At 44.2% G+C, this 21,253-nt stretch overlaps 1 protein-coding gene across 3 annotated transcripts in view; it reads left to right on the top strand.

Annotated features, from left to right (window-relative positions):
• The window catches only part of GABBR2 (gamma-aminobutyric acid type B receptor subunit 2), an 877,787-nt gene that overhangs the window by 396,347 nt on the left and 460,187 nt on the right, over window positions 1-21,253 (top strand). For all 3 annotated transcript variants that reach the window (XM_065584143.1, XM_065584144.1, XM_065584145.1), the window contains exon 4: window positions 1,429-1,530. In XM_065584143.1, coding sequence (XP_065440215.1) covers window positions 1,429-1,530 — 102 coding nt within the window. The remainder of the gene's footprint in view (window positions 1-1,428; window positions 1,531-21,253) is intronic.

Genomic DNA, 21,253 nt, shown 5'->3' with positions numbered 1-21,253 from the left:
GCATAGGAGGCATACTGCAGGGCACCCGGCTCCTTTCGTGCCCTGTGGAACTCCAGTATGCTATGCCAGTCCTCCACTAGCATAAATTACGGTGATTTAACTCATGTTGGGGCTGATGCTAGTGTAGACCAACTCTTAGAGTCAAGGAGCCATAACTGGTTCCCTGATTTTACTGCCACCCACCACTCTCTGGCATCAAGTGAATCTTTGGCTGCAGGAGAGAATATAGCCTATGAATTCTTGTCAAATTTCACTGATGTTAATAATCAGTCAGCTATGATTATGCAAAGTAGGAAGTTGGCCATGATCATTTTATTGCTCAAATTAAAGCTATGAATCTACAGTGCATATATAGATATAGATATGGAACAATCCTTTGGTCACTGTGACAGATATGACAATTTCCTGTAATATCCTGGACAAACCTCACTGAATTAAATTAAACCTTATTGAATTAAGTTTCAGCATTTTAGGAGTTCACTGTCTTAAAATGCCAATTTTTATGGAGTATTGTGGGGTTGTATGAAACATCACTAGGGAGGAGACAAGGCTAATGTAAATGATGGTAGGTTTTCTGAGCTTCAAAAGACTCTTAAACAATATCCAGATAAGAATGAACCTTTAGTTGACTGACTGGGTTTCCCAGGAAATCCTTGAGAGAAGGGGATGGCAACTTCTCATCTCTGGACCCAACCTTTGTAGCTACATTCTGAGGAGAAACCCATTGTCTGCTGATCACCTGTTACAAGAGGACAAGATCCAAGGCCCAAACTGGATAAAGCAGTGGCTCGCAAATTCATGGGGCTGCTTGTTCTGAATGAAAGCTCTTATGAACTTGTGATCACAGAAAAACTTCTTGGTGGGGTTTGAAGGACTGATCTCCTGCCAGAGTCCTTTCTAGAGTTGAGGTGATCTCCGGTAACTTTTTAGCATCCATATAGGTTCTTTTATTGTTTCTGATATGTTTTCTCTGCAATGCTTTCACCTTAAGAATAAATGTGCTTGCTTAGAAAGAGCTGTGTGGTACCTTCATTGTGGCAATGACACGATTTATAGTCTTTGAGGAGAAGACAAAGCAGTCCTGTTTAGAAAGTCTGTCTTGCTGGGGAATTCACAGTGTAGGCAGGGAAGTGTGCAATATGGAAAAGCCCCATTCAGGAGGGAAAGAGGCACAGGTATCTGCCAATACAGGTGATGGCAGGTAAGCTGGAGGCCTGAGTGTGGGTGCCCTTGCTGGACTATGATGAGGGAAATACAGGTGCAGTGGCCCTGAACTGTGACAGTCTCATTCTAGAGGGAAAAAAGAAAATTGGCGCACATATCACCCTTTATGTGTTTGAATCTTCTTATGGTGATCCAAGAGAGTCCATCTGCTCCCTCCTCTTTGGGTTCCTTTATTCATTTTACCTTTTTCTCATTCTGTGACAGGTGAGGAACGATCTGACTGGTGTTCTGTATGGTGAAGACATCGAAATTTCAGATACTGAGAGTTTCTCCAATGATCCCTGCACCAATGTCAAAAAGCTCAAGGTATGTGCAATTGCTGTAATGTAGACTGAGTAATCAGGAAGAAGAGTGAAAAGGTATCAGCAATGGATCTGTCATAACATTTGATTGGTTTATTTACATTTTTTTCCTTCAAGAAAACTGATAAAGCAGGATTAATTTAAAAGTTATATTTGCCAAAAGACCTAATAGTACTAACAAGTGGCATTTTGAAGCCAAGTCATGCTCCCAGTCAGTGAAGTCTGTTACATACTTAATGTTCATGTTGTGCCTAATTTAAACACAGAAATAAGTAAGTAGGCTTATATAAGTTGCTACCTATTGAACCAAACAAATATATTGTTTAATACTAAATACTTACACTGGGAACCTAAATCTAGGTGAGGTATACATACCTGTACTCAATAGTGGTTTATTTTAAAAGGACTTTATGTCCAAATCATTCAGTGAATACAGTCTAAATGTTCTTATTGATTTCAGTTGGTTTTGGATTGAGTTCTTTGTTAGTAATTATCTTTTCTGTTTCCTAGAAAGCAAATTATTCAAGGATAAATTTGATATTGAAATTATTTATCATTCTGATTTATTTTATTACAGTGATTTCTTAAATACATAGTAACTGAGTGTCAATAAATAATTAAAAGCCTGCAGAGTATTACAATGAATATGTAATAGAAACTCTTTGTCTTTTAATTTTGTAACAAAATGTAAAGGGAATTAAAAACAAGCAAATCACATAAATGTAGAGCCAACAATACCATAGAAAACATGAATACCCAAAAAAAAGGACTGCAAGGAAGTCTTTCCCCCACCCATCCCATGTCCATGCCTACACATACTTAACCACTATTGGTTAAATAGCAAGGATTAAGCTGTTATTCATGCCAAACACACATGCTTCAGGAAATGGAAATCCAGGCCTAGGGTCCAGTCTTGCAAACACTTAAACACATCCTTTTTAGCATACAAGTAGTCCCAACAAACTCAACAAGACTATTCACATGCTTAAAGTTAAGTATATATGCAAGTCTTTGCAGGAATGAGGCCTGCTGAAGCCAATAGAAAAGGGGCTAGGGAGGACCAAGAGGTAAGACTCAGTCCTACTCCCATTTTAGTCTGTCGAAGAACTCCCCTTGATTTCATTGGTACTGGATCAAGCCCTTAAACAGCAAATAGCCAGAGATCATATAACTAAAGGCTTTATTGTAAGCTAGGCACGAGGGGCAGAGTTTGTTTTTGTGCAGCCCTAACTTTGTCATTTCTTGACTTTTGAGTGCATAACTATACAATCTCAGTGTTCTCTTGACATCTTGTTTTTATCCCATTAACAAACAATATTTAATTGGCTCTCAACACAGCACATGCACATGCAGGGTCAGCATCCAAACCTTATCCTTTTTCAGGGGTTTTCCTTTATTCTTAGCCAGGGCCGGCTCCAGGGTTTTTGCCGCCCCAAGCGGCACCAAAAAAAAAAAAAAAAGTCGCGATCTGCGGTGGCAATTCAGTGGGAGGTCCTTCGCTCCGAGTGGGAGTGAGGGACCGTCCGCCGAATAGCTGGACGTGCCGCCCCTCTCTGGAGTAGCTGCCCCAAGCACCTGCTTGGCAAGCTGATGCCTGGAGCCAGCCCTGTTCTTAGCAACAAAACATAAATCACTAAGTGCTAAGCTTCCTCCTGAATTTAGCTGTTCCTATAGATCTCCAAGACAGATTTCTATGTCCTTGCCTTGAATTTCATCTCCCTCAGAGTCCAGCCCCTTTTACATTCTTTTTTTTTTTTTTTGAGCTAAGATGGCTGGCTAAGGACAGTTGTCAAAATAGGTCTGCATTTCTAGACAGGGTTCTAGTACCTGACACTATGGGTCTGTCTACACAGCAAGCCTTCAAGCCTGGCTTCAGAGCCTGAGCTCCAGACCCAGCCACAACATCTATCAGCTACTTTTAGTGCAGTAGTGCAAGCCCCATGTGCTTTAGGCTGGGCACTGATATTTGCTGCTGTGGGCTGCCTCACTTTGCGTAGAAGTACCCTGATCATGATGATCCAGCAACAGGAGTTCCAAAAGGAAATGCTACAGCAGATAGTACCAACCCTATGCCTGCAGGGAGGAATGGGGTGGGGTCATGCTTCCACTTAAGGGGTCCCACTGCCAGTACCAGTGAAGCTCACCAAGATGGGACCAGAAGATGACCCTACAGCCTTTTTAGTCACATTTGAGAGGGTAGCACTGACAGCCCAGTCACTCCCAGAACAATGGGCTCTTATCTTAATCCCATACCTCATCGGTCAGGCACAGGCTGCCTACCGTAATCTGGACACCGAACAGGCAAGGGATTACAAGCAAGTGAAAAGTCCGCTATCTTGAATTATTTGGATATTTTGGGAGAGACCCATAGCCAGTGGTTTAGGGCCAAAAGATACCCCATTCGGGGATGACCCCGAATGTTACCACTGTGACGGGTTGGACTCCTTGGGAAGCCACCTGATGTGCTGAGATACCACTGAGTCTACCTGTTCTGCCAGCGTGGGCCCCTTTTAACCTGTTTTGCTGAACCAGGCTCTTAAAACCTCCTCTAACAAAAACACAGGCATGGCCACACTCAGCTGCAGATCAGCTCTGGGAAAACTCAACTTCAGGGACTTGCTCCCGCACTCAGATGTCCACCTGCCTTGGAGTGCAGATCTAAAGATATATTATGAAATTTTCCCCCACCCTCAATGTGGAGAGAGGTGTGCACATTTCTTGCCCCCCCCCCCCAGTTAGAAATTCCAGAAAGTTGGTTCAATAATAAACAAAATATAAGAGGCAGATTTTAAGTGGTAAAAGGGGTAACAAACAGAACAAAGCAGATTACTAAGCAAACGAAATCAAACATGCAAACTAAACTAGTTTCACTAAAGAAATTGGTTAAAAATAGTATTTCTCACTCTAAATACTGTTGCAGACAGTTTTCAAAGTTTCTGTGGTTTAGAGTTCCCATTATATTCCTTTTCAGACTGGACCCTTGTCTTAGTCTGGACTCCCCCTTGCCTTCCCTTTTGTAGTCTTTCTTCTTGGGCAGACGGGCCATGGAGAGGAGGAGTCCTGTTTGCCTTCCTCCCCACCCTTAAATAGGATTTACATAAGATGGGAATCATTTCCCAAATGTGAACCCCTCCCCTTCCCTTACAGTGGAAAGTTACAAGAAGTCCCAGGTAATGTTTTAGTATCAGGTGACAAAACCACCTGACACAGTAGGATCACAGCGTCCATGAGTCAGTGGTAGTATGGAGCATCCACAGGAAGGCCAAGATTTTCAGTCCATTGTCCTCGCTGATAGGCCATCTGCCCTGCCTGGCTTTCCCATTCTTGTACCTGAAGTGTTAGCAATGGGCGTCACCCCAAGTAGCATAGTGAAATACAGATACATAGCCAATATTCCTAACTTCAGATACAGAAATGATACAGGCATACAAATTGGATAATCACATTCAGTAAATCATAACCTTTCCAATGATATCTCACATGAGCCATCTTGCATAAAGTACATCTCAGTTATGTCATTCATATCATAAGCCTATGTTCATAAAGAATATGGAATGATATAACCACCACAATGACTGAAAGAACTCAAGTGGCTGAGGCAGGGAGTGGATACTACAGCATTGCCCTGGGATGCTATGAGAAATAATCAGGTTAATGGAGGATTTTGTAGAAGCTGAAGGGTCATTAAAGGCAGAATAACCCCGGACATCAGCAGGGCAAAGGACACGGGTGGGAGGGTGAGCCAAATCAGTAGCAGTCTCTCCGAGGGGGTCAGTCATTCCTCAGGCCCAAGGCAGCCGTACGGGGACAAGGAGGCTGAGCATCAATGCAACACCACCACTGGGACCACCAAGCACCCCAGACAACTGAAGCAGGGCTCACAGTTCAAGGTCTGGCCAGCAGCCCACAGACAAGCTTCCCCCAAGCTAAGAAAGAGGCCAGCAACCCCAGCCCATTAACATGCTATTCTTGTGGGGAGACAGGGCACATAAAGAGGGAGGCCCACTGATGGAATGTGAGCACACCCAGGGCTGGATGTCAGAAACCTGGGCACAACCCTCCCTCCCCTAAGTTGATGGTACTGGTGATGGTCCAAGGGAACCTGGTTCAAGGACTCTTGGACTCTGGCTGAAGCCAGATAGTGGTCCAGCCCTGCATGGTGTGAAGTGACACCCTCCCAAGACCACATTCTACCTTCAATGTATCCATAGTGATGTCAAGACCTACCCAAGCCAGAGGTTACAACTGACGGTGGGAGCCCATATAGAAAAGTTGGCTTACCTTGTGATCATAAGCTGGGACTAGCTTTTTTTTTTTTTTTTGCGAGTCCTTAATATCCAGGCTCAGGCCGCAAGTGAGAACAGGGGCCAATTGGTGACACCAACTCCCAAGAGCTTGGTAAGCCTTGAGAAAGCCAATCATTCCAGGGAAGGGACATCCCATTCAATCCTCCGCAGATCCACACAGACGAAGAGCAGAATATCCGGACCTGGAAGCCCTCCTATGGAGAGGGAATTTTGTGCTAGGAGAGAAGAACGACTCTTTGTTAAGCCATGCATCTGAGCAACTGGCCCCCGTAGCTGGAGAAGTAACAGAGTCTCAGGGAGGCAAATGGTACCTGCACTTTGCACTCAGGGAGGAGTGCTTGTACCGAATTGAGAAGAATCAGCAAGCTGTGGTGGTGATGGCCTGGCTGCTGGTACCATGCCAGCACTGCTGGGCTGTGTTGCAGCTGGTGCATGATATCCCATGTGCGGGACACCTGGGGAGAGAGAAGACATTGGCTCGGATATTAGCCAGATTCTACTGACCAGGCGTAAACCATGAAGTGAGAGAACACTGTTCCTCCTGCCCAGAGTGTCAACTAGCCAGTACCCTTGGCTCTTCTGCCCTTGATTGAGACCCCCTGTGATAAAGTGCAGGGTGTGAACAGGTGAGCCTGCACTCTGATCACTCAGATGTTAATTAGTTCTCCTTGAGAAAGCTGATGGAAATAATCAGACAATCAGGCTGGCCGGTTGGATGGAATAAGAAGCCAATTAGCCCAGCAGCCCAAGGTTGATAAAGAGCTAAGTCCCAAGGAGGAGGGAGAGGGACCAGGCTAATTGAGCCCAATTACATGGAGGCCTCAAGGGATGGAGATCTCTGTTCCCCTCAGGTCCTGGGAAGAGGGCCAAAAAGCACTGTTGGTGCTGTAAATAGACTGCTGAACGGGGTTTGTTGTAGAAATGGTGGAGGGAACTAAAATAAAAGGCACAACCACTGGAGTCCATGCAGCTTCTGCAGGGATAAGGGGGAGAGAAGCCATGCCCTGTGATACTTCATTTGAAAGGATAGGAGTGGACGTGGTGGGAACCTTAGAAAAGACTGCAGCGGGCATCAGTACATGCTAGTGATTATTGACTATGCAACCAGGTATCCTTAGGCTGTTCCTCTTTGCTCCCTGAAAGTGACAGCTAGAGTTCCAGAGCTCTTGAAGCTCTTCTCATGTGTAGGGTTTCCCTGCAAAATATTAACAGACCAAGGTAATAATTTTGCTTCCCAACTAATGTGGGAATTATGCTCCCTTTTGAAGGTCAAGTCCCCAAAGACCTCAGTGTAGCACTTACAAACTGACGATCTATTAGAGAGGTTTAATAAGATCCTGAAGGGGATGTTGAAGCACTTTGTCAGTGATGACCCTAAGCAGTGGGACTGGCTATTTCCACTACTCCTATTTGCTATAAGAGAGGTCCCACAAGCCTCGACAGGGTTCTCCTCATTTGAGTTTCTCTATGGTTGCCAACCGCAGGTCATCTTGGACTTGCTATGAGAAGGGTGGGAAGAACAAGATGTCAGGTTCTTAAGCATGACCCAATATATCTTACAGTTTAAGGGAGCAACTCAAAAACATAGGAGTGTTCATTAGGGAGAATTTGAGGAAGGCCCAATACACTCGGGAACAAAATTATAATAAAGGGGCATGACTACGGACTGTTCAGCCAGGTGACCATGTTCGTCTTCTACTGCCTTCACCCGATGGCAGGATCTGTTCACAGTGGTGTCAGGCAGGTAGGGCCTGTGGACTATGAGATAAGGCTACCCAGGAAGAGAAAGGAAACCAAAATCTAACATGTGAACCTTCTCAAACCTTGGATGGTGCGGGAGGCCCTGCTGATAACTCCTTTTCCAGCAGAACCAGAATTGGGGTTCCAGTTCCCCAGCGGCAAAGCTCCAGCAACCGTATTGGGGGAGCGGGGAAGGATTCTTCTCTGCACAAAGGAAACAACTCCTCCAATTAACTGGGGACTTTGCAGTTTTCCAACTGTCCAGGGAGAATGTGGTTGGTCCAACATCATCTGGAGACTACTCTAAGCCAGGTAGTCTGAGAGAACCCTAGACTATTGTGGGATACAGTCCAAGAGGAAATACTAGTGATAATGGAGATGGGGGTGATTATGCAATCCAGAAGTGAATGGAGAGCCCATAGTTCTTATCCCCAAACCAGACGGTACAGTTCGGTTCTCCATTGACTTCAGACAAGTCAATGTTATCACAAAATTGACATCTACCCACTGACAAGGGTGGACGAGTTACTAGAACAGCTGGGACCGATGAAGCACTTAAGTACTGTCAATCTGAAAAAGGTTATTGGCAGATCCCCTTATCCCCTTCCTCACAAGAGAAAACTGCTTTCTCCACCCCTTTTGGGCATTTCCAATTTAAAACCATGCCTTTTGGCCTCCATGAGGCTGCCACTACCTTCCAATGGCTTATGAATAAGCTCCTCAACCCCCATCATCAATACACACTGGCCTACACTGATGACATTATCATCTACAGTCCCACCTGGGAGGACCATCTGCAGCATTTAAGGGTGGTGTTAAAAAGCCCTACAGGCAGCAGAACTTAAGGCCAACCTGGAGAAAGGTAAGTTGGCTGTGGGTGAAGTAACTTATTTGGGGTACTGTGTAGGAGATAGCTTTATGAAGCCAGTGGTCGACAAGGTGTGCCCCGTCCCCCAGATGAAGAGGCAAGTGAGACTTTTTCTTGACCTGGCAGGATATTACCAGAGGTTTATCCACAGCTTCACCTCAGTGAAGGCCCCCCCTTACAAATCTCATAAAAGTCAACAATGCTAAGAAGATCCATTGGGATGGAAAGTGGGAGGAAGCATTCAGAAACTGAAAACACAACTACGCCAGGCACCTGTGCCATTCTGCTCTGCTTTCTTGGGAATTCATACTACACATAGATGCCTCAGATGTCAGTCTCAGCACCGTCCTCTCACAAAAATTCAGAGGAGAACACCTGGTCATACACCTAAGTAGGTAGGTATTCCCTAGGGAAAACTTATAATTATTGAAAAGGAGGCATTAACTACCAAATAGACACCCTCAGGTATTACCTGTTGTGTAACCCCTTCTCTCTTATCACCAATCACACACCCTTACACTGGATCCAGACCATGGGGGATACAGACTCCCATATAATATGGTACCTTGCACTACAAGTAGTTACCGAGAACAACCCGGGGCGGGAAAGGACCATGCCAATTTCTTTTGATCAGAGATCAGGAATGGAGACAACCCAAACCCGAATGGCCATCTTAAGGGGTGGGGTATGTGAAGAGACTAATGAACTCCTCTGGGTTCCAATGAGGAACACTTGCAAGGCTTGTTCACCCTGAAGAAGCAGCAGCTTAAAAGAGGAAACTTACCACAGGAAGGGAGGTGAACAGGAAGAAGGTTGCTCCACTCAGAGATTGCTGGTAACAGAGGTAGGCCAGCCAAGGAGGAGACAGCCAAGAGACGTACTGCTCCTGAAGCCACCATGACTGACAGCAAAGCAATACACCCAAGGAATTGGGGTAGAAGGTAAACCCACTAAAGGGGCAATAGACTTTAAGAGACTAAGCCCATAAAGCTGAATATCCAGTGGCTGTCTGAGAGACAGATCCTTGTTCCAGCCAGATCTTCTTCCCTTGCAAGGGAAAGGGAACAGGAGGCGCTGATGCTTTATCTGTGGGTGGTTGCCTCAGTGAGCTCCCCAAGTGTTGCCAACTGGGCGAAAAGAGGGGTTAAACAATGGACAGTGGGACCTGGGAGGAGGTCCCCACCCTCTTACACATGGGCTAGCCATGGGTTTTTAACTGCAGTGTAGATATACGCTTAGAAAATCAGCAGAAGAACTCTGCATCTCTATAGGGTCCCAACACCTGATTATCTCCAGCTGCTTATGTCCAAATGAGGCCTACCTCACGTTATCAACCTATGCTTTGTTTTGCCCTCTCACTAACTAATCTACTGTTAGATTGGACACATGTATTCCAAGGAAGTGATTCCCAAAGCAATTTCAACAATGAGACAGGTCCTCCACTAGTATGAATTGTAAAGTTGAGATGAGAAGTATATTAGTCAATGTGTTTGCTGTGGATATTATAAGTATGTCATTCATTAACTGGCAGATTAAAATGATTAAGCAGTTCTTTAATTCATGTTAACAACAGAATCCAGATCTTTCTGTCCTTCCTCCATCTATTTCAGCTTCTCTTGTTCATATTGCAAAAAATGATGAAAAAGTAAAAATTTCAAAAATAGGGGCCTCCAATACTGGCCATTCAAAATTCCTCCTGTATTGCAGAAGATATTCTGCCTTCCATGGTGAATTCCACTGAATAACATTGAGATCTCCCTTCTGGCAGAACCGGAAGAATTTTAGAGGGTCAGGGCTTTACATGCTAATTACAGATACTCTCCTGTTAAGTACACAAAACCCATATTTACATCTGCTTGAATAAATGGGTGCTTGTCAAGACAATCATCTATTCTGCATGTGGGGATTATGAGGTTTTCATGCACTTCTGGTGCATGTATATATTTTGTGTGTGCAACTTAAGCATTCACTTCTGACAATAGAAATCTTTTTTCTTCAATGAGGTGTAATTGTAGTATAGGTAAATTGGCACCCAGTTACTATCAAAATGTCTGTAACAGTGATCAAAATAGAAAGTAAAAACCTCTTTCTTTGTAACAGACATGTTAATGTATGCTCTGAAAGAACATCATTTACATTTACAATTATGGGATATGTAGAGGAAGATAAAATACTTATTAAGGTTTACAGAAATACAATGTGATCTATGGATTCCTTGAAACACTGGCAAGTTTTGTTATGTTATATGAATTGCCTGTGAATTGGCATCTTAAAATAGCTCATTTGTGAGCTGTAGTTTAGGAAACAGCAGTTAAGTTTGAGAGAGAGGTGTTTGTGAGATTTTAACATTTCTTTCTACCCCCAAAACCTCAGCTGTCCTGTGCTTCCTTTCCAGGGCCTCTTACACAGCCAGACCTCCTGCTCTTCATAGAGCGCTGATTCCCAGGAGTGGAGTCCTCCTTTGTTCCAAATTTCCCCTGGAGTCCTTCTCTATTTAGGTCCCTGCAGGTTGCTCTCATCCCCTCATCCCATTAGATGTTGTTTAGACACATGCTCACCATCACATGACTTATCTCATTTCTTCTACCTATAGAGGTGGGCTTAGCCTGGTACAGGTGCACTTGAGACCCAGATTTCTTAAAGGACCAGCTCACTCTGAGACAGAGAAGTGGTCCCTTTTCTGTCAAATGCTTACATCTGGAATGGTCTCCCCCTAAAAATACAGTACACCACAGCACAATATACTTCTGGCATTTAGGCAAAGCTCAGTAATGTTCTATTTCCATTTTAGTTTCATTGTTTCAAGTTTTATGTTTTATATGTCAATGAATAGAATGTAGAAAGGATTGTTTACTAGCTTGGATATTGCATTTTTGATAGATTTGTTGTCTTAATGATATGAGTTTGGCTTTACTTATTTTTTGTAAAGTGTCCAGAGGATTTCTATGACGGTGTCAAATGCAAATGCATTTTTAGTTATTACCATTTTTATATTTCTAGTAGAGTCTTTGGACACTAAGACCCCTCAATCTTGCAAACAGTTATACACATGCTTAAATTTACACACAGGAATAATCCCACTGAACTCAAATAAGCATGTACATAATCATTTGCAGTATGAGGGCCTAAAAGGGCTTTTCAGCCCAGTCATTCATTTGATTGAATTGCCAGTGTTCTGAATTTTTAGGAAGACTTTTCTGTGCATTTCAGTAAATAGGATTTCACAGAATTGTGGATTATATATAACTAAAATACAGTATCCCTTGTGGAGCAACTTGCCTTTGAATAATAATTCCTAGCATTTTTTTAGAACGTCAAGACTATATTTTCATGACAAGTACAGGCTGCTGAAGGGGGAATAGTCTACTTTTCTACAGACATCTAGACTAGTACTAGTGCATGGAGTACAGATCTGTCACAAACAGCTCACTGGCTTTCATTTAGCTGTGCCTAAATTATGTCTTCTCCACAGATTACTGCAGACGGCAGCAGCAGCAAAAGTACATTGCATTAGAAGAGGGTGAACATAGAACCAAAACCATTCTGGCCAACATAAATAACATGCCAAATAAGTGGATGTATCTCAAAAAGCTGCAAGATGACTTTTATGCACTTTGTAGCTCACATTATGTGTGTCATAATGAATGGTAGCTATAGTATATACACATACATGTCATATTCTCAGCTGCTCCTAGCTTCCCCTGGATACAGTTAAAAGGGGAAGCAGCAAGAGATCTGGCTGTGGCTCCCTTAATTCTGGAGTAGATTCTATGCAGGCCCTGATTCTGGCATATTTTTTCACAAGCCTTCACACTCCTGTAAAGTATACAAGCTTCCTACGGGCTGTCCACAAGACCCGGATTACTAGAATGCAATAGATCTTCAGCCATGCATAGTCTTGCCCCACCACATTCCCATTGCCAAATGCTGATAGAGTGGAAGGCATAAGAGCCAGTTTGTGACTCTGCCATATTGGATAAATCCCTAGTTGGAGAATTCTGTCCCAGTCAACATCATTGTAAAAAGGCATACAGATTTAATCAGACAATAAGAGCAACTGAACTTCTGGAACACACTAAACAAAAGATTATTCTAGATCAAAATTTGTTGGTACTCTATTTTTTACTTGTTAGGGAATCTGGTTATGCCACTTAAGAAGAAGAAGGCATTGCTTACCATGTAATCTGAGTATGAAATTTTGGGATTGATGTTACAGATGGAGCAGAGACTAGGAGAAAGTCATGGGAATATCCTGAGGCAATTTGATCAAGTTAGTAGAGAGTTATCTTACATAGTAGAACAGCTCATCTTCACCAACTTATATCAGCAGTTTCCATTTTATTAATTAATGGACAGCTTCCAGCAAATGGAAGAGAACCTAAAAGAAATATCTTCTGTACCATAGTGTCTGAGGAAGACTCAAGATTTATCTCATCTGCCAAGATCAGAAAGCTAGTTTGGCCTTATTGCTGAAAAAAACCCGGCAGCTTAAAGTAGTGCTGGACGGTGTTTTGTTCCTCTTTGCCTAGAACATGACAGCAGTCTAGTGGTCTTCACAAAAACCTGGAAGTCAGGAGATCCTGAGTTATAAATTCTAGCTATGCCACTGATTTGCTGTGATCTCGCAAGGCAGTGATCATCCTCAGTTCCTACTAAAATCCGCTCCTTCCAGGCTCTTGCCCTCTATCTGTAATTGATTTCCAAAACTGACAATCAGTCATGTAAAAGGCTTTATAAAGACTACAGTTTATGCATGGGGCACCATTACTACAATGTTGTTGAAGGTCTTAAAGCCTAGTGGCTGATTGGATCAGCCACTTGGGGTAGGCTGCAAAAAAATGGCTGGGATTAGATCAGCAAGCTGGATTTCAGGGTTTGCTACTCTAAGGCAAACCTCAGGAGCTGATTGAAGGACTTATACATGAAATCCAAGGAGACTGTGTCTATCAAGGCAGCTCTACAGCAGTCCCTGGACTGATCCAGAGATCCTGAGTGGAACCGAGCAGCCTTCAGCAACTGGAGACAAGAAAAATGCAGATTGTTTACTGATAACTGGAGTTCTTTAAGGTGAGCCCCTGCATATTCCTCCCTGTGTAATCAAGGTGCCTGTGCTGGGAGCCACTGAAATCTTCTGTTCAGCAGCGTCTGCTGGAACCGCTCTTCCATCCTACCTCCCCTCTCTACCAGGAGACCTCCAAGGGTATAAAAGTGAGGATGGCCCCAACCGCCCTTCATTTTGGTCCACTAATTTGGAAAGTCTTAATTTAAGCCTCCAAAAAAGTGTGGAAGGTGGGCAGGATGTGTGAATATGCAGATGCTTATTTCAAATAACTCCGGTTATTGGTAAGTAACTTTCTTCTTCTTCTTCTTCAATTGTCCTTTGCATATTCCCACCTGTTTAGTGAGCAGTACAACCCATAGTGTTGCTGTAACTACGGGGGCTGCCACACCCCCTAGCTTGAAGTCATAATAACAAACACCAAATACATGGTTTCCATAATCAGCACCCCCACTATAAAAATTGTTCCAGCACCCCTGGTACAACTCCCAGGAAGCTGGGCTGAGGAGTTCTAGGTGAATAAGGTCAACAGAACTGCCAAAATGAGCATTAATTCTGTATGCTATGTCCAGAGTGTATTAGAAGTGACTGCACCTCTTGCTCTCCTGAGTCCACTGAGCAAAAGTGTTACTGAAGTCAGAGCTAGAGGTTAAATAGAACCATTTAGCATTCTAAGAAGATGATGGTGTGAAAGCTTGCCATGGAATTATATCAGGCTTAATTGAGAGCACTTTGACATCTCCAGGTGGCTGAACACCTGCAAATTCATGCAACAGTCTGATTCATTTTGACAACTGTACAGCTGTGATGGACTGACTCTTGATTTCAGCCTCAGAGGCTTCAAAGGTCTGGAGAACTTGTGGATAGGGTTGTCTCATGCTGAGGCATTGTGGTCATCTAAAACATGGTGCCTATTTCACTAGATGTGAATGAGGCTTGAGGAAATACAGACAAGCAAGTGCTCTGAAAGAGATGGAAATCTGACACCTCTTTAAACAGGGTGTAGGATGAAGATTCAGATGGGAAGCCAAACTTAGGCTACTAGCTAAGAGATTAAAGTCCAGGACCTCCATCATACCATTCTCTGAAATGCTTCCAGTTCCACATGCAGGGCCAGGTCAACAGGCAGAACTGCAAGGTCTCAATGGGTGGATTAGAAGATGGTGTAGGGTGGAGGATTTTAGATTTATTAGGAACTGGGGAACCTTTTGGAAAAGGAGGAAGCCTATACAGGAAGGATGGGCTCTGCTTAAACCAAACCAAAACAGAACGGAACGTGCATGTAACATTAAAAATGTCATAGAAGATTTTTTAAACTAAGAGCTGGGGCAAAGTCAACAGGTGCAGAGGAGCATGTGGTTTGAACAGTGCTATCCCTTTGGGGAGGATCTACTAACAGCAATTCTCTATATCCTAGTAAAGAGGAGAGGATAGACATTGATAAAGTACAGGTAGGAGCTGAAAAGACACAGTCAAAGAAAGTCCCATTCAATTACAACACAGGAAGGCAGACAACTACATGCTGGCAAATTTTATAATTGCTTGTATACAAATGCAATAAGTCTAAACACTAAGATGGATGAACTTGAGTGCCTGGTATTAAATAAGGATATTGATATAATAGGCATGAAAGAAACTTGGTGGAATGAGGATAATCAATGTGGCACAGTAATACCAGGGTATAAAATATATAGGAATGACAGAGTAGGTTGGGCTGGTGGGGGAGTAGCACTATATTGTGAAAGAAAGCATAGAGTTAAATATAGTAAAAATCGTATATGAATCAAACTGTACTATAGAATCTCTATGGATAGAAATTCCATTCTTGAATAATAAGAGTATAATGGCAGGAGTATGCTACTGACCACCTCACCAGGATAGTGATGGTGATTGTGAAATGCTCAGGGAGATTAGAGAGGCTATAAAAATAGAAAACTCAACAATAATGGGGGATTTCAATTATCCCCTTATTGACTGGCAACATGTCATCTCAGGACGGAATACAGAAATAAAATTTCTAGACACCATTAATGGCTCGGAGCAGCTAGTTCTGGAACCCATAACGGGAGAGGCAATTCTTGATTTAGATCTAACTGGCACACAGGATTTGGTCCATAGCTGAACTGCTCAGTAATAGTGACCATAATGTAATTAAATTGAACATCCTCATGCAGGGGGGAAATACCAAAGAAGCCCACCAGAGAAGCATTAACTTCAAAAAGGGGAACTATACAAAAATGAGAAAGCTAGTTCAACAGAAATTAAAAGGAACAGTCACAAGAGTGAAATGCCAGCAAGCTCCATGGAAACCTAATACCCCAAATACAAAAAAATAATGAGAGGACCAAAAAATGCCACCATGGCTAACAGTGCCATTGCTAGCCCATTGGAGGCCCTAAGCAAAAGTATTCCCCCCCCACCCCTGCACACAACACATACTAATAATTAATGGGGGCCCCCTTGCGCTGCTCAGGCGCCTAGCACCAGCTCTGATGGCTAAACAACAAAGTAAGAGATTGTTAGAGGCAAAAAGGCATGCTTTAAAAATTGGAAGTCAAATCCTCTAGAGGAAAATAGAAAGGAGAATAAACTCTGGCAAGTCAAATGTAAAAGTATAATTAGGCAGGCTAAAAAAGAATCTGAAGAGCAATTAGCAAAAGACACAAAATTAATAGCAAAAAAAAAAGTAAATCAGAAGCAGGAAGCCTGTCAAGCAATCGGTGGGGTCACTGAATGGATCAAGGTGTTAAAGGAGCACTCAAAGAAGACAAGGGCATTGCGGAGAAGCTAAATGAATTCTTTATATCAATCTTCACTCTAGAGGATGTGGGGGAGATTCCCCCACCTAAGACATTCTTTTTAGATGACAAATCTGAGGAACTGCCCCAGACTGAGGTGTCAATAAAGGAGGTTATGGAACAAATTGATGAATTACACAATAATAAGTCACCAGAACCCAGTTGGTATTTACCCAAGATTTCTGAAGGAACTCAAATATGAAATTGCAGAACTACTAACTGTGATATGTAACCTATCACTTAAATCAGCCTCTGTAGTAGATGACTGTAGGATAGCTAAAGTAATGCCATTTTTTTTAAAAGGCTCCAGAGGCGATGGAGGCAATTACAGGCAAGTAAGCCTAACTTCAGTACCAGGCAAATTGGTTGAAACTACAGTAAAGAATAGAATTATTAGACACATAGATGAACGTGATTTGCTGGGGAAGAGTTAACATGGTTTTGTAAAGGGAAATCATGCCTCACCAATTTATTAGAATTTTTTGAGGGAGTCAACAAACCAGGGGCATTATTTCAGAGTTTGGTAAGGAGGGCAACCTTAGGTGTGATTCCAGAGCTACTTAAGCACTTGAAAACTCTAGTTTTTTGGCTCATAACTTAGTAATTAGCTGACAGGAGCACTGTATCCAATTCCTATACAAAAGAAAGCAAATTAAATAAATATTAGACCCACTCAGCTCTAATAATAACATGTTCTGACATCTTGTGGCAAGTCACTTAAGGGATACTGGTTAAGTTTCAAATTTGAATGTATATTCTTACTTTGTTACTAACTCTGCGGGGGGAGAGAGAGAGAGAGAGACCCCATCAGGACTCCTGGGTTCTGTCTCTGCTCTGGGAGGTGCAGTGGGTCTAGTGGATTACAGGGGAGGACAGATACATCTGGGAAAATATAAGAAGAACATCAGAATGGAATTACTGGGTAAGACCGATGGTCCATCTAGCCCACTATCCTGTCTTCCAACAGTGCCCAGTACCAGATGCTTCAGAGGAAATGAACAGACAATCATCAGGTGATCCATCCTCTGTCGCCCACTCCCAGTTTCTGGCAGACAGTGGACTAACAATTCACAGAACATGGTGTTCCATCCCTGTCCATCCTGGCTAATAGCCATTGATGGACCTATCCTCCATGAATTTATCTAGTTCTTTCTTTTTTGAACCATGTTATAGTTTTGGCCTTCACAACATCCCCTGGCAAAGAGTTCTACAGGTTGACTTTGAAAAAATACTTTTGTTTGTTTTAAATCTACTTGCAGCCTATTAATTTCATTAGGTGACCCCTAGTTCTTGTGTTATGTGAAGGAGTAAATAACATTTCCTTATTCAATTTTTCTACACCATTCATTATTTTTTAGACCTCTATCATATTCCCTCACTTAGTCATCTCCTGCTGGGGAAAGCAGTGCGGGGGTCCCGGCCCCCAGCCCCACTCAGCCCCCCCATCCCCACCCACCGCTCTCCCCTGCGGGGGCAGGAGGCAGAAGCTTGGTCCTGCGGCAGCCAAGCTTCCCCCTCCCCCCGCTTCTTCCCCCAGTGTGGTGCTTTCCTGCCCCTCCTCCTCCCCTCCCTCTCCCTGCTGATGGCCCTTGTGAGGGGGAGGGAGAGGAGTGGCAGCGTGCTCCGTAGAGGAGGCAGAGAAGAGGTAGGGTCGAGGCCTTGGGGAAGGAAGGGGAACAGGGCATATCCCTTCCATCCCCCTGCCTTGAGCCACTCAGGGCAGGGGTCTGGGAGCACCGCCACGAGCCGAGCACCCCAGCCCTCTGCCCTGAGCCCCCCCACACCAAGCCTTCTGCCCTGCACCCCCTACACACCCCAGTCCTCTGCCCTGACCCCTGAACTCCCTCCCATCCAGCTTTCTGCCCTGCACCCCCACACACACCCAGCCCTCTGCCCTGATCCCCCCCACACCCAGCTTTCTGCCTTGCACCTCCACACACACCCCAGCCCTCTGCCCTGACCCCTGAACTCCCCCCCACACCCAGCCTTCTGCCCTGCACCCCCCCACACACCCAGCCCTCTGCCCTTATCCCCCCCACACCCAGCGTTCTGCCTTGCACCTCCACACACACCCCAGCCCTCTGCCCTGACCCCTGAACTCCCCCCCACACCCAGCCTTCTGCCCTGCACCCCCACACACCCCCAGCCCTCTGCCCTGAACCCCCCCACACACCCAGCCTTGTGCCCTGCACCCACCCCAGCCCTCTGCCCTGACTCCTGAACCCCCCCACGCATCCCCAGCTCTCTGCCCTGAACCCTGAACCCCCCCCGCCCCAGGTCTGGGGTCCCAACTACCGGCCCCTTGCCAGCCGGTGTCTTGGCCGCACGCTCCGCTCAGCCCGCTGCCGGCCTAGGTGAACAGAACCCCAGTCCGGGAGCGGGCTGAGTAGGCTGGTGGCATAAGATCAGCATTTTAATTTAATTTTAAATGAAACTTCTTAAACATTTTGAAAACCTTGTTTACTTTACATACAACAATAGTTTAGTTATATAATATAGACTTACAGAGCGAGACCTTCTAAAAAATGTTAAAATGTATTACTGGCACATGAAACCTTAAATTAAAGTGAATAAATGAAGACTTGGCACACCACTTCTGAAAGGTTGCCTACCCCTGATATAGTGTGTTTCGTACTTTCAGAAAGCCTTTAATGAGGTCCCGTGCCAAAGGCTCTTAAGCAAAGTAAGCAGTCATGGAATGAGAGGGAAGGTCTTCTCATGCATCAGTAACTGGATAAAAGATAGGAAACAAAGGGTAGGAATAAATGGTCAGTTTGCAGAATAGAGAGGCAAATACAGGGTTGAAAGTAACTTAAATGACTTACTGGTACGCAGGGCAGCGGGGGTCCTGGGCAAGGTGGGGGGGAAGGTGCTCTGGACCCCCGGAAGGGGTAGGGCCTCAGGCAGAAGGGGCACGGCTGGTGCCAGACTCCCCCACCTAGCCCTTCAGTGCTGCCCGGCCCATGCCACTTTAAAGGGCAGCCGGGCTCTTTGAATCACCGCCAGAGCCCCGGGCCCTTTAAATCACCGCCAGACTCCCGGAGTAGTGGCGGCAGTGGCAGGGAGCTCTGGGCCCTTTAAATCACCGCCAGAGCCCTGGGGTAGCTGCAGCCGCTGCTGGAAGCACCAGGCCCTTTTAAATCACCGGGCCCCAGGGCAGCTCCCCCTTTTTCCCCCATCAGCAGCCCTGTCAGTACGGTCAGCTGTGTACCGGCGCCTACTTTCTTACTGGTACGCCGGACCACACCGGCTTACTTTCACCTCTGGGTAAATAGCGGTGTCCCCCAGTGGTCTGTACTGGACCCAGTCCTATTTAACATATTCATAAATTATCTGGAAAAAGGGGTAAACAGTGAGGTGGCAAAATTTGCAGATGATACAACACTACTCAAGATAGTTAAGTCCCAGGCAGACTGCAAAGAGCTACAAAAGGATCTCTCAAACCTGGGTGACTGGGCAACAAAATGGCAGATGAAATTCAATGTTGATAAATGCAAAGTAATGCACACTGGAACATAATCCCAACTGTACATATACAAAATGATGGGGTCTAAATTAGCTGGTACCACTCAAGAAAGATATTACTCTGGAAACATCTACTCAATGTGTAGAGGCAGTCAAAAAAGCTAACAATGTTAGAAACTATTATGGAAGGGATAGATAATAAGACAGAAAATATAACATCACTATATAAAGCCATGGTACACCCACACCTTGAATATTGTGTGTAGTTGTGGTTGCCCTATCTCAAAAAAGATATAGTAAAATAAGAAAAGGGACAGAGAAGGGAAAAATTATAAGGGTTGTGGAACAGCTTCCATATGGGAAGAGATTAAAAAGGCTGGGACTGTTCAGTTTAGAAAAGAGGTGACAAAAGGGGGATATGATAGAGGTCTATAAAATCATGAATGGTGTGGAGAAAGTGAATAGGAAAGTGTTATCTGTCCCTTCACACAACACAAGAATCAGGAGTCACCCAATGAAATTAATAGGCAGGAGGTTTAAAACAAACAGAAGGAATTACTTCTTCACACAATGTATAGTCAACCTGTGGAACTCATTGCCAGGGATGCTGTGAAGGTCAAAAGTATAACTGGGTTCAAAAAAGAATTAGGTAACTTCAGGGACGATAGGTCTATCAATGGCTATTAGCCAAGGTGGTCCGTGATGCCACCCCATACTCTGGGTGTCCCTAAACCTCTGACTGCCAGATGCTGAGATCAGATGACAGGGGATGGATCTCCTGATAATTGCTCTGTTCTGTTAATTCCCTCTGAGGTATCTGGCTTTGCCACTATCGGAAGACAAGATACGGGGCTAAATGGACCTAAATGGTCTGATCCAGTATGGCCATTCTTATGACCACATTTTATTGTATTGAATATGGTGTAGGGAGGATTAGCCATTGGCCTGTATCTCACTTACTATCAGGGCAGAAGTTCTGACTGTAATGAATATCTTCACAGAGATATAGAACAGAAAGCAATCTGATCAGTTTTTGTCCAGAGGTACAGTCAGTTTCGTGGCGAGTTCCCATGGCAGAGGAGATTTACTCTCTAAAGGAATATTCCCTGTGTCCGCAGAATAACCAAAGCACACCCCATGCATTGCAATGGAGAATCCAGTCTCTTTTTTTCCATTGCTATCACAGCACACCAACTACCCAAGCAGCCATAGAGCAATCCTTTTAAAAACTTTGCAACTGCAAGGTAAGCAAAGACTGTCAACCTGTGCATCACAGGATGAAAAGTTGTAACCAAATGCACCTTGACAGAAAACAAAGACATTTTTAACTGTTCCAAGTATAATAAATAGTCCAAGTTTAAAGCAAAGGAAGACCCTCTCGTTTACTCCTGGGAAGCTTCCAATGGTGACACAGGAGCACAAGTACCAACCTCAGGCTGTTAAAAACCAAGGCACAAATCCCAAATTGGTTGTGAGTTTTAAATTTAGTT

The sequence above is a fragment of the Chrysemys picta genome, chromosome 2 (genome assembly GCF_011386835.1).
Source record: "Chrysemys picta bellii isolate R12L10 chromosome 2, ASM1138683v2, whole genome shotgun sequence".
Taxonomy (NCBI): Eukaryota; Metazoa; Chordata; order Testudines; family Emydidae; genus Chrysemys; species Chrysemys picta.
This window is presented reverse-complemented; position numbering and strand designations above follow the sequence as displayed.